This window comes from Ursus maritimus, unplaced genomic scaffold, assembly GCF_017311325.1.
Source record: "Ursus maritimus isolate PB19 unplaced genomic scaffold, ASM1731132v1 scaffold_19, whole genome shotgun sequence".
Lineage (NCBI taxonomy): Eukaryota > Metazoa > Chordata > Mammalia > Carnivora > Ursidae > Ursus > Ursus maritimus.
The window spans coordinates 55,608,061-55,622,935 of NW_024424341.1; the positions used below are offsets into that span (position 1 = coordinate 55,608,061).

Sequence of the window (14,875 nt, forward strand, 5' to 3'; positions counted from 1 at the left end):
CCCACGTGAGTATTTGATCAGCCAGGGCTTCAGGTGGCGAAACTACACCTTCTATATAGGGGAGGCTTGCTTGGATTGTAAACATGTGTTCCTCAGTTTTGGCCTCTGTGTTTTCAGATTGATGATAAAATGAGTACGAAATAGTTAGATGGGTAATCCTGAAGGCACAGTCAGCCAAAGCCTGTCTTGGAAGAGCTCCAAAGTCCAGAGGCTGCTGTGGTGTAGCAGACAGACCTTATCCTCTCAGTTGGAATATCCAGGTTGCAGACCATGGTGATTCTCACATGATGGGACCTGCAGTGTTTTGAACTTGGAGCTGCTAGATGAAAGATGGCACATGATACCAGTATTGTAAAACTATCTGTGTTAGGTTTTTGGCTGTTACTTCTGACTACCTTCCTTGCTAACAAGAGGTAAAGAGACCGAGTGTGGTAGGTGAAGCTTCCTACCAAGAGCCAAGAATTGGTTTCTTTTGTTCAGCTTCTTAGGAGATCACTGAAATTTCTCTGGTCTGCAAATTTCTTGTCTGTAAAATCGAGATGGGGGAAGGACAGACATGTTCAAGATCTCTCATAACTTTGGCATTTTATGGCTTTCAGAAACTGTAGTTTTTTTGGGCACACTATAAACGGAGGGAGAAGTCATACTAGAGAAAAGCAGGCCAGATGATTTTAATGTAAGCTCCCCACGGCAGAGGGGAGAAATTAAGTTTGGCTCTATTTCATGAGTCAAGTGAAATTTATAAAGCTTGTTGAGAGCTTTCTTTGTGCTAGGCGGTGTATGCTAAGCAATTTGTTATTTCTTGTCTTAAAATAATTCTGTCAGGGATTGTTATTCCCACATAGTGGATAATTGATTTATCAAGTAATCATTGGCCCCTTTGGGATTTGAACCTGCTCAGATATGCCTGACTGCAAAGCTTTTGCTCTTTTTTTAAAGATTTATTTTTTTTAGGGGCGCCTGGGTGGCTCAGTCGGTTAAGCATCTGCCTTTGGCTCAGCCCACGATCCCAGGGTCCTGGAATCGAGCCCCACATCCAGCCCCTTGCTCACCGGGGAGTCTGCTTCTCCCTCTTCCTCTGCTGCTTGTGCTCTGTCTCTCAAATAAATAAAATAAAATAAAATAAATAAATAAATAAATAAATCTTTTTTTTTTTTTTTTAGATTTATTTTAGAGAAAGAGCATGATGAGGGGGGAGGGGCAGAGGGAGAGAACCTCAAGCAGACTCCCTGCTGAGTGTGGAGCCCAGTGCGGGGCTTGGATTCCACGATTCTGAGATCATGACCTGAGCCGAAACCAAGAGTCAGACGTTTAACCCACCAAGCCACCCAAGCACCCCAAGCTTTTGCTCTTAGCCACCATCCTATGACATGAGCTGGTGATGCTCTTTTTGTTCTAATGGCATGATTCAGAGAGTAGAGCTCAATTCCCTTTCCTTGTCACCCTCTAGGGAGAAAGCCAAAGTCGCCAAAGTTAGCCAAGGGGTAGAAGACGGACCTGATACCAAGAGAGCAAAGCTTGATTCTTCTGAAACAACTATGGTCAAAAAGGTATGTGGACTGTTGGGGGGTCAAAGATCAGAAACCTTGGAGTCTTGGTGGGAACAGGCAGTCACAACTGCAAGCAGGGGAAGCAAGCATGTAGTCTTGAAGGGAGGGGTCTGGATAAGCCTGGCCAGTGCCTGTCCTGCTTAAAGGAGGGGTGGCTTTTCCTTAGTGCCAGCCACCTGTTGCCATGAAGGAATATGGACCCAGTGATGCCAGGTGTCAATTTTTAACAGAATCGGAAATACAGACTTTTTTTTATAGGTTCTGTTTCAAACTTTTTTTTAAGATTTTATTTATTTGGAGAGAGAAAGAGAGGGAGGGAGGGAGAGGGAGGGAGAGAGCGCACAAGCAGGGGGAACAGCAAGCAGAGGGAGAAGCTAGCTCCCCGCTGAGCAAGGAGCTCCAAGCCGGACTGGGATCATGAGCTGAGCTGAAGGCAGACGCTTAACCAACTGAGCCACCCCAGATGTCCCAGTCCCAAACTTTTTAATACCGGCCACCTAGTCAGTTTGGTTTGAATGCTGTTCCTTTCACCCTGTGGAGGCTAAAGAGAACATGCCTGCAGGACTGACTTGGTGTGTGGGCCGATTGGGTCCTCTAGTATCTGGGGCAGTATCGGAATGACTGTTTTGGAGCAAAGGCCATCCCTCTTGCGTAAAAGAAAGTTTTTGGATGGACAGTTTAGGGAAGTCCTACCTAAGTGGGCAGGAAGACCGTTTAAGCTTGAATTGCTTATGCTTTGCTTCTTTAAAATGAAGTGTTCGTGGACGTCTTTCCACCAGATAACCTTTTAAGAAGAAAGGCCTCAAAGTTGACAAGTGTTATCATCCGGTGTGTATTTTTTAACATAGTTTGTAGGAGCTTAGGCTCTATTGGAGTTGGCGCAGTGATTTAAATTCATTTTACAGAGAGAGGAGGGGCGGGGACTTAGAAGGAGATGATCCCCGCAGCCGGTGTTGGAATCCGAGAAGGGAGTCATGCGATGAAGGGGCCAGAATTGGTTTTGTCCCACTGAGGAAAGATATGACTGAGCCCATATTTACTCTTTGTTTTGTAGATTTAAATGTTGAGAAAGAAAAACAGCTGGTCAGAGCTTTGAGTTAAAATTGCTCTAAAGGGGGGATTCTAAGAGTGCAGAAACCACAAGAGAGACTGCAGAAACCACAAAGTGGAACTCGTTGAGTTTCCAGCAAGGCTGCGCCGGAGATTTTAGTTTTCTTGCTCTTGTTGTTTGTATTGGAAGAGTTTGATTGCTGTGAGTGTGATACAGAGGAATTATTAAGCCCTAATTTTAGTGTCTATTCACAGGACCGTAATTACCCAGAGTGAACATTGGTGTTTTGGCCAAAACTTGGGTCCTTTTCTTTCTCCCTTCTTTTCTTTCTTTTTGAGGCCCAGTCAAGCTTTATCTGAATAGCTCCGTGAGTTTGGTGGGGGGAGATAAATTGTTAACTAACGGAGGAGTACAAAAGCAGCTTTGTGGGTGCTGTCAATTTATAAATCACACCCTCTTACAAGTGTGACACTTGGCCTTGGTGTGAAGGGTTTTATGGCTTAAGGGCCTTCTCTGATTGAGGCACGTCTTTCACATTCAAATGGGAGAGCGCCTAGCTTTGTTAGCCCTTCACAGCTGGAAGTTTCCCCCTTTAGTCAATACTGATGGTGCCTACTGTTGCGGATCTGGAAACCGCTCTGGGGGGCCACTTTATCTAGCTATGAGGAGAATGTGGGCAGCCCGGGCAGGCACCCGGTGGCCTTCGCGTACCATTCCTTGGGCTCTTCAGTCACAGAGCTCTTTGTGCGGCCTCTTCCTCCAGGGGCCGAATTTGAAGGTATCAAAATATTCCCCAGCTGACATTGTTAGTCAGCTGTTTCACTTGGACAATTCAGGCTTGGATTCCAACCCCGAGCCCTTAAGGTTGCGAGGCATTCAGGGCATTCCTGATGACAATCCCTGGGATTCCAAACCTTGTCTTTGTGCGGCCTCACTAAGAGCACTGTGGAAGGAGGGGCTCGAACTGGGTTTGGGCTCTGGCTTTGCCACCTTATAATAACAGGCCTCGTCCATTTTGGCAGAAGCTGCTCCATGATTTTGAAGTTTTCTTCCAACTCGAAAATTCCTTGATTGAGATTATGCCCCTTGCCTAAATTGTACAGAATAAGTAGTTGGGTTATGCGCAAAGTGCAGAATGGGGGCGGGGAGGCAACCACTTCCTGTTTCCTGTGAAAGGTTTCTGGTTAGGGTTCCCTCCCCCCCCCCCCTTTTCCTTAGGTTCAACCAAATGTTGTATAGCCACTTTTGCTTCAAGGTACACATTGTGCTCCTAAATTAGAAACCTTAAAAAACAAAGAGGAAAAATAGAGCTTGTGGTTTTCACACTGCTTAGGAGGATACTGGGCCTTTCTAGCACATGTGTCATCATGATAAATACAAGAGTGGGAAAATGCGTAGCCCAGAGGTAGGTGCTCAGTAGTTGGCTTCCTGTGGTGCCCAGGAAAAGTTATGAGACAGATTTCATCAGAATCAGGTCTTGGGCACAAGCCTGATAGAGATTTCCATGAAAAGCAGATAAAGGAGAGGGCAGTAGTTTTGTGATAAGGAAGTGTCCAGAAAGGTTTCCCAGAGGAAGAGTTGTTAGAGTTGGCACTTGAAGGAGAGTTGCAGGAAATGGGACCAACTGAAAGCACAGACACTAGTAGTAATAGAATGACTCTGGCTTCCCTCACCCCAGAACAGCCAGCTCTTTCGTTATCTGTGAGTTGCAAAATGCCTACTGTGTGCAAAGCATTCTGCTGGGTGCGGGGAAGCGCACCCAGTCCTGTTGTCTCCATTTACAGCTGCCACTGAAGTTAGGAGAAGTTCCTTGACTTGCCTGAGATCCTGCAGCTGTGGGAGGGGGCGGGGGGGTTGGGGGGGGAGACGGCAAGACGGTGGCCGAGGGCACGGGCTTGCCCTGCTGCCTGAAAGGTAAATCCCCTTGGAGTATCTCGGACAATCCGAAGTTTTATGGGGATGATGGGATAAAATATGTGAAGATTGGGACCTTTCTGGAAAAGCCTTTAGGATAAAAGGCCACCTTTATGCTCCCATGCTGCTGCTCGTGGTTCTTATCGTTAAGGCTGCCAGACACAAGTAGCTGCCTGGTGGTGGACTCCCCATCACAGCTCTTTAAAAATTAAACATAACATAGGATTTGTTCGTGACATGCTAAGAAATACAGATTTAATTTTACCTCTGTTTCTGAAATAGTAAGGGACTAATTTGGGTACTGTTAATACTCTTGTCATGAATCAGTTGTGAAATTCCACAGTTGAGTAGTGATTCATTATTTTGATCCCCCTTTCTGAGCAGTTTATGGACGACTCATCTCCTGTCACCCCCATTCTGAATTCCAGGGACTGACTGGTTTCATTCTTCACCTTGGTTTGTGATGCTGAAGGAACTTGCCAGGGTTTCTCCCGTTAGAGTCCAAGCTCCGTAAGGCCTGGGCGCTTTTGTTCGCTGCTGTGTTCCCAGTGCAGTCCCTGGCAGAGTTGTACCCAGGAGATGTTTGTTCAGTGTGTTGTGGCTGCACCTGCCGCATAATAGGACAGCTTTGGAGATCATTGTCATTTTAAAAAATTACCAAGTTGACTTTCTTTGATCAACCAGATGGATTAATTAACCTCATAGCACATTAGTTGTCATGGTTTAGGTTATTTGAACTGGACTGAGAGAACAGAATTCCAAAGAGGACAGGGGACTAGGCCAGGAATATTTAGAAATAAGTCATTGGGTTGCCTAGACCAGGACCTTTAGGGCAGAGGTGTTCAAAACCCTGCTGATTGTCAGAATCACTTGGTTTGGGGATGGGGGGCAGGAGATGCAGGGTGCATGTTGCAGAGTTGGGTAGAGTGCTGATAGAAGTTTTCCAGGTAGGGAGGGGGGTGGGGGAATGGGATAGGCCGGTGATGGGTAGTAAGGAGGGCACATATTACATGGTGCACTGGGTATTATACACAACTAATGAATCATCGAGCCTTACATCAAAAACCGGGGATGTACTGTATGGTGACTAACATAATATAATAAAAAATCATTATAAAAAAATAAAAATAAAAAAATAAAAATGAAAAAAAAAAAAGTTTTCCAGGTAGGACAGCTGTTTGTGTGTGTCTGGGGGAGGCGGGTGGAGGGGGAGGTTTTGGCACTCTAGTAATGAGGAACAGGGGGTCTCTCCCAGCGTCACATCACAATCCAGTGTATTTTTTATTGTGATATTTGATACCCCCAAATAATGTGACATCAATACAGAACATAACAAAACACTATCCAAGTTAAAACCCCAAATATTTCCAGACCTATTGTATCAATCTCTGTGTTCCTTCTCTGTCTTCTCCCCAGGGCAGGTACATTTGTGTGGATTTAAAAAGTACAGGGGTTGGGGGCGGGGGGCGTGCCTGGGTGGCTCAGCTGGTCGAGCCTCTGACTCTTTTTTTTTTTTTTTTAAAGATTTTATTTATTTATTCGACAGAGATAGAGACAGCCAGCGAGAGAGGGAACACAAGCAGGGGGAATGGGAGAGGAAGAAGCAGGCTCATAGCGGAAGAGCCTGATGTGGGGCTCAATCCCATAATGCCGGGATCACGCCCTGAGCCGAAGGCAGACGCTTAACCGCTGTGCCACCCAGGCGCCCCCTGACTCTTGATTTCGGCTCGTGTCATGATCTCAGGGTCCAGGGTCATGGGATTCCGTGTTCAGCGTGGAGTCTGCTTCTCTCTCTCTCCCTCTGCTCCTCTATGCGTTCGTACCCTTTCTCTCACGGTCTGTCTCTAAAAATAAATAACAAGTACCCGGAAGGGGCAGTTATAGTCCTGCTTGACATGGTGTTTTACCACATTTGTAAATCTAAACAGTGGAATGTGACGTAAGTGTAAATTAAGAATGACCTAGCTAACTACCATGGACCCACCACCTAACTTAAAGCGTAAAACTTGACCAGGATGGTCCCGGTTCCCTGGCTGTCCCTCCCCAACACAAGTAACCACTATCCTCAGTTGTGGGTCTCGTTCCCACCCATTTCTTCTTACTACACATGTATTTCCAAGCAATATAGAATTGTTTAGTATGCTTTTTAGCTTCTTAAAAATCAGGTTTAATATTGTATGCATGCTGCCACCTGCTTTTTTTTTTAAGAGCAGCATTAGGTTTGTGAGGCCCTCTGTGTTTGTATGCAGTTCTAGTGCTTTGCTGTCCATTGTGGTTAGCCACTAGCCACATATGGCTATTTAAATTAAAATTAACTAAAATTAAATAAAATAAAAAATTTTCTAATTCAGTCTCCTAGCCACATTTCAAAGGCTCACCAAACACGTGTGGCAATTGGCATCTGTAATTGTGAAGCACAGACACAGAACATTTCCATCATCATCGGGAGTTCTCTAGGACAGCACTGCAGAAGATTTTTTCTTGGTTGGTTGGTTGGTTGGTTTTGCTGTAGAGTATTTGTTGTGTGAATGCATTACTGTTTATTTATCCAGTCTCCTATTGATGGGCATGTGGGTGTGTAAGTTTTTTCTGTTACAAATGGTGTCACAGAGGGAGAGAGACAGAGAATGTGTGTGTGTAGATAATCTCTCTGGGTAAATGTGTGATTTCTCTGGGGGTGTGTACTTAGGAGGGAAATTAGGGTATATGCAGTTTCAACTTAACCAGACCTGCTAAATTACTCTTGAGTAGTTTTATCAATTCACATTCCAGAATCAGCAGTATGTAACGGTAACATTTGGTGACTTCAGGCTCTTTTGCCACTCTGCTGAGGGTGACAGCTTTGTCTCGGATTGCGGTTGTCATTTGTTAGAATGCTTTTGAAGGGGCGCCTGGGTAGCGCAGTCGTTAAGCGTCTGCCTTCGGCTCAGGGCGTGATCCTGGCGTTCCGGGATCGAGTCCCACATCGGGCTCCTCGGCTGGGAGCCTGCTTCTTCCTCTCCCTCTCCCCTGCTGTGTTCCCTCTCTCACTGGCTGTCTCTCTGTCACATAAATAAATAAAATCTTAAAAAAAAAAAAATAAAGAATGCCTTTGAAAACTAAAGACTCCTGTGAGTAGGTGTGGAAATCCAACCTAGACATCTGTAGTTTTCAAAGTTGTTTCAATTCGATTTACATTTAGCTTTACAGCCAGAATGGTATCCCTTGTTGTAGACGTTCAGCCTGCTTTTTAAAAGTAAAATATGTTGGGACGCCTGGGTGGCTCCGTCAGTTGGGCATCTGCCTTGGGCTCAGGTCGTGATCCCGGGGTCCTGGGGTCAAGTCCTGCGTCGGACTCCCTGCTCAGCAGGGAGTCTGCTTCTCCCTCTGCCCCCCCACCTTTATGCTTGCGCTCTCTGTCCCTCTCTCTCTCTGAAATAAGTAAATAAAATCTTTTTTTTTTTTTTTTTTTAAGATTTTATTTATTTATTCGACAGAGAGAGACAGCCAGCGAGAGAGGGAACACAAGCAGGGGGAGTGGGAGAGGAAGAAGCAGGCTCATAGCGGAAGAGCCTGATGTGGGACTCGATCCCGTAACGCCGGGATCACGCCCTGAGCCGAAGGCAGACGATTAACCGCTGTGCCACCCAGGCGCCCCGATAAAATCTTTTAAAAAATAAATAAATAAAAGTAAAATGTGTTTATAGTCCCGAATGTGGAAAATACGGAACAAGTTGAGAAAATGTGAACCCTGCTGCCTAGTAATGACTGTCACATTCCTTTCAGTATTCTTTCTGTTCACCTACATGTGTGATAAAATTGGGGTTTTAATGAACATAAACACACATGAGACATATGTAACGATCTATATATGACATGTACACGTACTGTCTTTTACTTTCTTCACTCAGCATTCTTTCCATAAGCATAGGAGTGGATAGTCTACTTCAGAGAGTGTGATTTTAAGAGGCTATGTTGGTTCTCTTTTCGCCTTGCCTCAGTCGGTTGAACCAGGCTCCTGTCGCGTTGATGGTTTTACACTTGCCTGCTGTTCTGAGTGGCCAGCACAGCCCTACAGCTTGATGGCTGTCAGACTGTGTGGGAGAATTCATCTTTTATAGTTACTGTTGGGCTTTTTGGCAAATGAAAAGCAGGTTGGATTCTATCAGCTCACAGATACTTATTGACGTTCTCTTCTATGCAGTGCTGTGTCTTTCACTGTGGTCCTTGCCTCAGGAAGCCGATACCCATCTGGGGAGAGGTGTAAGAGGGCTTGTTATTAGTCTTAACCAGACTATCAGATTGAAATCCTTAAGGCTCAGAATTGCCAGGAAAGGAAATGGACAGTGGAGGGAAGTAAGTCAGGGATTGGACCCGGAGGGATCCATGAGCTGAGGGCAGGGAGGAGGGGGAGGGCTGAGTGAGGTGTGAAAGTCACCTGTTTGAGTGTGTTCATTCTGGTGCTTGTGGCTACCTGGCAGATATTGCTGGGGCTTTATCTGAAGACCCTTCATTTTCTGTGGATGCTGTTAAGCTTATTTTTCTTGTTGTAAATCTAGTGTCAATGAGGTGGGTAAGAGGGTACCAAGATTTGCATTTGTTGTACTATAGATTAGGTGACGTAGTTTTTTTTTTTTTTTTTTAAAGTAATCTCTACACCCCACATGGGGCTTAGACTCATGACACCTAGGTCAAAACCGCATGCTCCACCAACTTTGCCAGCCAGGCACCCAGACAATAATAGACTTTAGGTAGTTTGAAGCAGAAAAATGGGACATGGGGGCACCTGGGTGGCTTAGTTGTTAAGCGTCTGCCTTCGGCTAAGGGCGTGATCTCAGGGTCCTGGGATCGAGCCCCGCATCGGGCTCCCTGCTCTGCTGCGAGCCTGCTTCTTCTTCTCCCACTCCCCCTGCTTGTGTTTCCTCTCTCAAAAAAAAAAGAAAAGAAAAGAAAAAGAAAAAAAAAGGAGGCAGGCTGCAGTAGCAGAAGAAGCATGAATAACTACTGTGACGTGAGAAGGGTAAAGACGAGGCCAGCTGGGGAGACTTGGAGACAGTAGGAATTCAGCTTTTCTCTGAAGAGCCCTTTCGGCCATTAATGTGTCTGTTTCTAACTTCCAGATTCTCAATTCTCAGGAGAAAGAATCTGGTTAGTGTGGCCTAGGCCATGTGCCCAGCTCTGGCTCTGTCACCTGTGGCTGGAGGGCTGGTACATATTTCAGACAAGGTTACTGGGGTCTTTCTCCCCTAATATCAGAAAACTTCCCTAAAAGTTGTCTGCCACAGACAGGCTTAAGAGAGGAAAATTCCTTTGAGTTCACAAGTTACTGACAAAATTTGAGTAGTTCTGCCCTTAGACTTAGGGAGGAAAGAGGGCCTCTATTGTTGGTCCTAGTGCTCTGCAAGGTCCCAGTCTGGTCTCCTTCCAGCCATTCCCCTAGTAGAGTGAGGATTCCATGGGATTAAGGAGATATGTCCACCTGGGCCCCCCACCCCAAGTTCTGGACCACATTGTGGATACTTGGGACCCCTGGAATCTCCTGCCCAGACAACCCCAGGCTTACTTCCCAGGCTTTTGTGGGCTTCTTCCCTGATCTGCCTCCAGAGTGCAAACCTTGCAACAATGTCCACATGCCTAGGCCTGAAGAGTAGTTGTTTTAGTGGGGAAGGATGGCCTGGGTGGCCACACTCACATGCAAAGCCTCTTGCACTGTGAGACGGAGCCAGAGGCAGGAAGAGAGAGGGGGAAAGAGGACCACCTTTCCCAGTGCACCTCATTCTGGCACAGAACTCCCAAGGAGTGTGAGATTTCCAGATTTGAACCCAGTCTTCCTAGTAGTAATGAAGAAAGTATATTTGTTAAGGCAAAAGAATATAATACACTTTATTTTTTAATAGCCCGTTCATATGATTTATACCTAAATATGTGGAAGTGACATATGGGTTTCCATTTGGACTTAGCCAGGCCCTGAAAGTTTAGAGGTAGGCCTGAGTGGGACTGAGACTCTGAAACACAACTTTTTTTCCTCATTGTCCTAGCGTCATGACCTAACAAATCAGTGGATTCTTAGCCAGGCAGACTACGGAAATTCTGAATTCAAATCTTGGCAGTTTATGAAACCTCATGAGAGTTTGTTTTTGTCATTGTGATGGCATTCCCAGACCATACTGCTGATGGCTTGATCTGCGTGTAAGACTTCTTTTTTTTTTTTTAATTATTTATTTATTTATTCGATAGGATAGAGACAGCCAGCGAGAGAGGGAACACAAGCAGGGGGAGTAGGGGGAGTGGGAGAGGAAGAAGCAGGCTCATAGCGGAGGAGCCTGATGTGGGGCTCGATCCCATAACGCCGGGATCACGCCCTGAGCCGAAGGCAGACGCTTAACCGCTGTGCCACCCAGGTGCCCCTGTGTGTAAGACTTCTTTTTTTTTTTTTTTTTATTAAAGATTTTATTTATTTATTCAACAGAGATAGAGACAGCCAGCGAGAGAGGGAACACAAGCAGGGGGAGTGGGAGAGGAAGAAGCAGGCTCCCAGCGGTGGAGCCCGATGTGGGACTCGATCCTGGAACGCTGGGATCACACCCTGAGCCGAAGGCAGATGCTTAATGACTGAGCCAGCCAGGCACCCCTGCCAGACCCTTCTTAAGAAGTCTTACACACAGGGGCGCCTGGGTGGCACAGCGGTTAAGCATCTGCCTTCAGCTCAGGGTGTGATCCCGGCGATCTGGGATCGAGCCCCACATCAGGCTCTTCTGCTATGAGCCTGCTTCTTCCTCTCCCACTCCCCCTGCTTGTGTTCCCTCTCTCGCTGGCTGTCTCTCTGTCACAAAAATAAAAAAAATCTTAAAAAAAAAAAAAAAAAAAAAAAAGAAGGATCTGGCAGTCTGCATCAGACAATAAATGTCAGTCAGCCGGCTATTTGACTGGACTTCTGAGGCCAGAAAGACTCATTGACCAGAAGGTTTGAGGGCAGTACAACCATTTTGTATACTAACTTTTACAGTGGATTTAAACCCCAAAGGAGTGATTATGGGGAAGTAGAAAGCCACTTAAAACCCGTATGACTGTTTCGTCTTCGCTGGTTATTTGAGCTTTCATCTGTCAGTTCCATTTTGGTCCTTAGCAAACAGTGTCAACTGCCTGGGAGCTGATAGATCTTGGTTCACTTAGCACCCTAAATTATACTGTTGTGTCTTTTTTTTAAAATAATCTCGGGCGTGTGTTGGGGGAGTAGAGTGGGTGTATGGTGTGTATATGTGGTGAGAGAAGAAAGGAGAAAAAGAGACCCATACCTTGGGAAGTTTGAAGTTATTTATACATACTCACATACCATCTTTTTTTTTTTTAATAAAGATTTTATTTACTTTGAGAGAGAGGCACAGAGAGCAGGAGCATGAGTGCGGGGAGGAGCACAGGGAGAGGAAGAAGCAGACTCCCCACTGAGCAGGGAACCCTACATGGGGATCGATCCTGGGACTCAAGGATCATGACCCAAGCTGAAGGCAGACACTTAACTTACTGGGCCACCCAGATGCCCCCAACTTTTTTTTTTTGTAAGTTTTAATTTATTTATTAGAGTGCGAGAGCGTGTGCGCCCAAGTGGGGGAAGGGGCAGAGGGAGAGAGAGAATCCCAAGCAGACTCCCCGCTGAGCCGGGAGCCTGACACGGGGCTCTACCCCAGGATTCTGGAATCATCATGACTTGAGCTGAAGGCAGGCGCTTAACCGACTGAGCCACCCAGGCGTCCCCACACATAACCATCTTAAACTTTGTAAAAATAGCTAGTACCGAGAAGCACTTTTTTTCCTGAACCATTTGAGAATAAGGTGTCCAAATGATGCTCCATCCATCACTCCCAAATATTTTAGTCTGTATTTTCTCAAACGAGGCATTTTCTGTAATCGCAAACTGAACTTCAAAATCAAAATTCAGATGGATAGACACATCGCTACCATCTAATCCTCAGACCCTATTCGGATTTTGTCAGTTGTTCCAATCATATCCTTAATGACAGAAGGATTCAGTTCAGGATCATGCATGCATCTAGATTTTCATGATGTTTTTGACGATTACAAAGCAGTTATTTTGTAAATTGTTCCTTAGTCTGGGTTTGTCTGATGTCTCATGATTAGATTCCAGCTTCACACCTTTGGCAAAAATATCACACCGGGGGCGCTCCTCATCCTGTGCTGTGGTCTGGTGCTGTTTTCCATATGCTACTTTACTGGCAATGTTAATTTTGATCGTTTGAGTAGAATTATGTCTGCCAGATTTCTCCTTTGAAAATAATTCCCTTTTTCCCCCTGTAATTCCCCTCCAATAATTTTTGGAGAGGTATTTTGAAAATATGTAAATACCTCATTATTTATCAAACTGTATCAACTAGTTGGTTTTAGATCTATGACTAAAGGACTCTAGTTAAAGTGTTATAATCTGTTACTATTTATTTTTTTCTGCAAAGTGTTCCAGCTTGACCAGTGGGAGCTCCTTCATGTTGGCTCCTGTTTCCTCTTGACACGTCCCCACCATTCTTTGCACACTTCCTTGTTTCAGGCACAGTAAGGTGCATACTCTCCCTGCCCTAGCTTTGAGATCAACCGTTTCTCCAGAGAGAAATGTTTCTCTCAGTGGGGGTTAGAAACCAAGATCTGGGGGTTAGGTGTGCTCACTGCTCCCAGGGCATCATTGCTTTGATGCTTTGTCCGCGGACGTAGCTCTTCTGTATTTGTATGCACATACACACATGCTTGCATCTGCATTGACTTCCTTGTCTGTCTGTATATACTGAAAATGAGTTCACACTAATAACCCACCACAGGCTTTATTCTAGTTTTTTTCCCCTTTCCACAATTCTAATTCTCTTTTCTGACTGTGAGAAACCTAGGTTCTCTGTATATTCACTTGTTGCAGAAGTCCTTGGTTGGAGTCAGTCTCCTGGTGCCTCCCCCCACCATGCCACACTTCTTACCTGGCTCTGCTCTGTCCCCTGTAGCAGGCCACCCAGCCCCTCCACACACACTCTTCCCTGCCCTTCCTCAGTCCCAGGGAATGGCTTCTGGACTGGACGATTCAGGAAAGGAAAAGGAAAATCACTTTCTTACTCATATTTAATTGTTTATATCTTAAAATATAGATATGTGATGGCATTTTGCAAGATAATTTCATTGAGCTTTAATAGCTTACGGCCATGCTTCCTGCTGCTATAGGCCTTTGCAAATGCCATCTCCAGCCCCACAGCCTGGAGCTTTTGTTCAATAACCCTTGCTTATGTTTCTTGCTGTTGTTTAGTGCTGGTGTTATCCTCAAACCATTCGTCTAATGAGACATGTTTAGTTTTTTTGTTGGCTGTGACAAAGAATGTTTTATTGAATATATTCAGACACACAGTCTTGCTCACTCGTGTAAGAATTTCTGCGGTGTGAACACAGCCAGGGTTAAAGCCAGAGTGGAACTGGGTCTTTAGCTTTGCTGACTCCTTCCAGTGCAGGGAGTACATGTCACTCATCGCTGTGTCCCCAGCGCCCAGAGGAGCACACACTAAGTGCTCAATAAACATTTATTGGATTTGGGTGGTCCTTGGCTGCTTTTAATGAACAGTAAACCTTAAGTAATGACATTTCTCCTAGATGGTGAGGAGCTACTGCCTTGCGGTCGAAAGCCAACATTTTTCTCCCTAAGCAGTTTTGCCTTTTTCTCAACAGAAGGTGGTCTTTTGCTCTGTTAAGGAAGCGCTGGAAGTGGACTGGAGCAGTGATAAAGCGAAGGCAGCTCTGAAGCGCACAACTTCGGATTACTTCCTCCTTCAAGGTGAGGCCTCAGAGCCCAGCTTCCCAGTGAGCGCTTTGCACTTTGATTTCTGCAGCTGTGGCTGCAGGGTCCAAGGGGTTTCTTGATGTTTGCCCCTAGTTGAGTTCCTCACGAGCTGGTTCTCAGTGGCCACTCATCCAGACGGATGGCGATGCGGCCCCTCGATGAGTTCTGGATAACACTCACCCGTTCTCGGAGAGACTGAGGTAGAGATGTCGCTTTCATTTGTCAAATTTGCAAAGCACTTTTGGTTGCATTTGAATAGTCTTCAGCCTTCCCTTCTTCAGGGCTGGGTCTGTGCAGACTCCAGGAACAGCCCCTGCCCCAAGTCAGGTCAGGTGGTGGCTGTGCGTGATAGCTCCCCATGATTCCTCCCTCCCCAGGCACTACGTATATTGTTTCAGAGGGAAATATGTAAAACTACGGAAAACTCCCTTAATAAACTGAAAATCAGATGAGGCTAATTAGCTAGGAATGAAGCTTTCCTCCTAATAATTAGTGGTGTTAGCCAAGTTGGGGTTGGGAAGAGTTGGGAGAATCTAGTTTAGAGCACTTAATATCCATTTGTAT

At 45.6% G+C, this 14,875-nt stretch overlaps 1 protein-coding gene across 2 annotated transcripts in view; it reads left to right on the forward strand.

Moving 5' to 3' along the window:
- SAE1 (SUMO1 activating enzyme subunit 1) overlaps nucleotides 1-14,875 on the forward strand; it is an 88,931-nt gene that overhangs the window by 35,192 nt on the left and 38,864 nt on the right. For both annotated transcript variants that reach the window (XM_008684489.2, XM_040634213.1), the window contains exons 5-6: nucleotides 1,451-1,550; nucleotides 14,200-14,305. In XM_008684489.2, coding sequence (XP_008682711.1) covers nucleotides 1,451-1,550; nucleotides 14,200-14,305 — 206 coding nt within the window. The remainder of the gene's footprint in view (nucleotides 1-1,450; nucleotides 1,551-14,199; nucleotides 14,306-14,875) is intronic.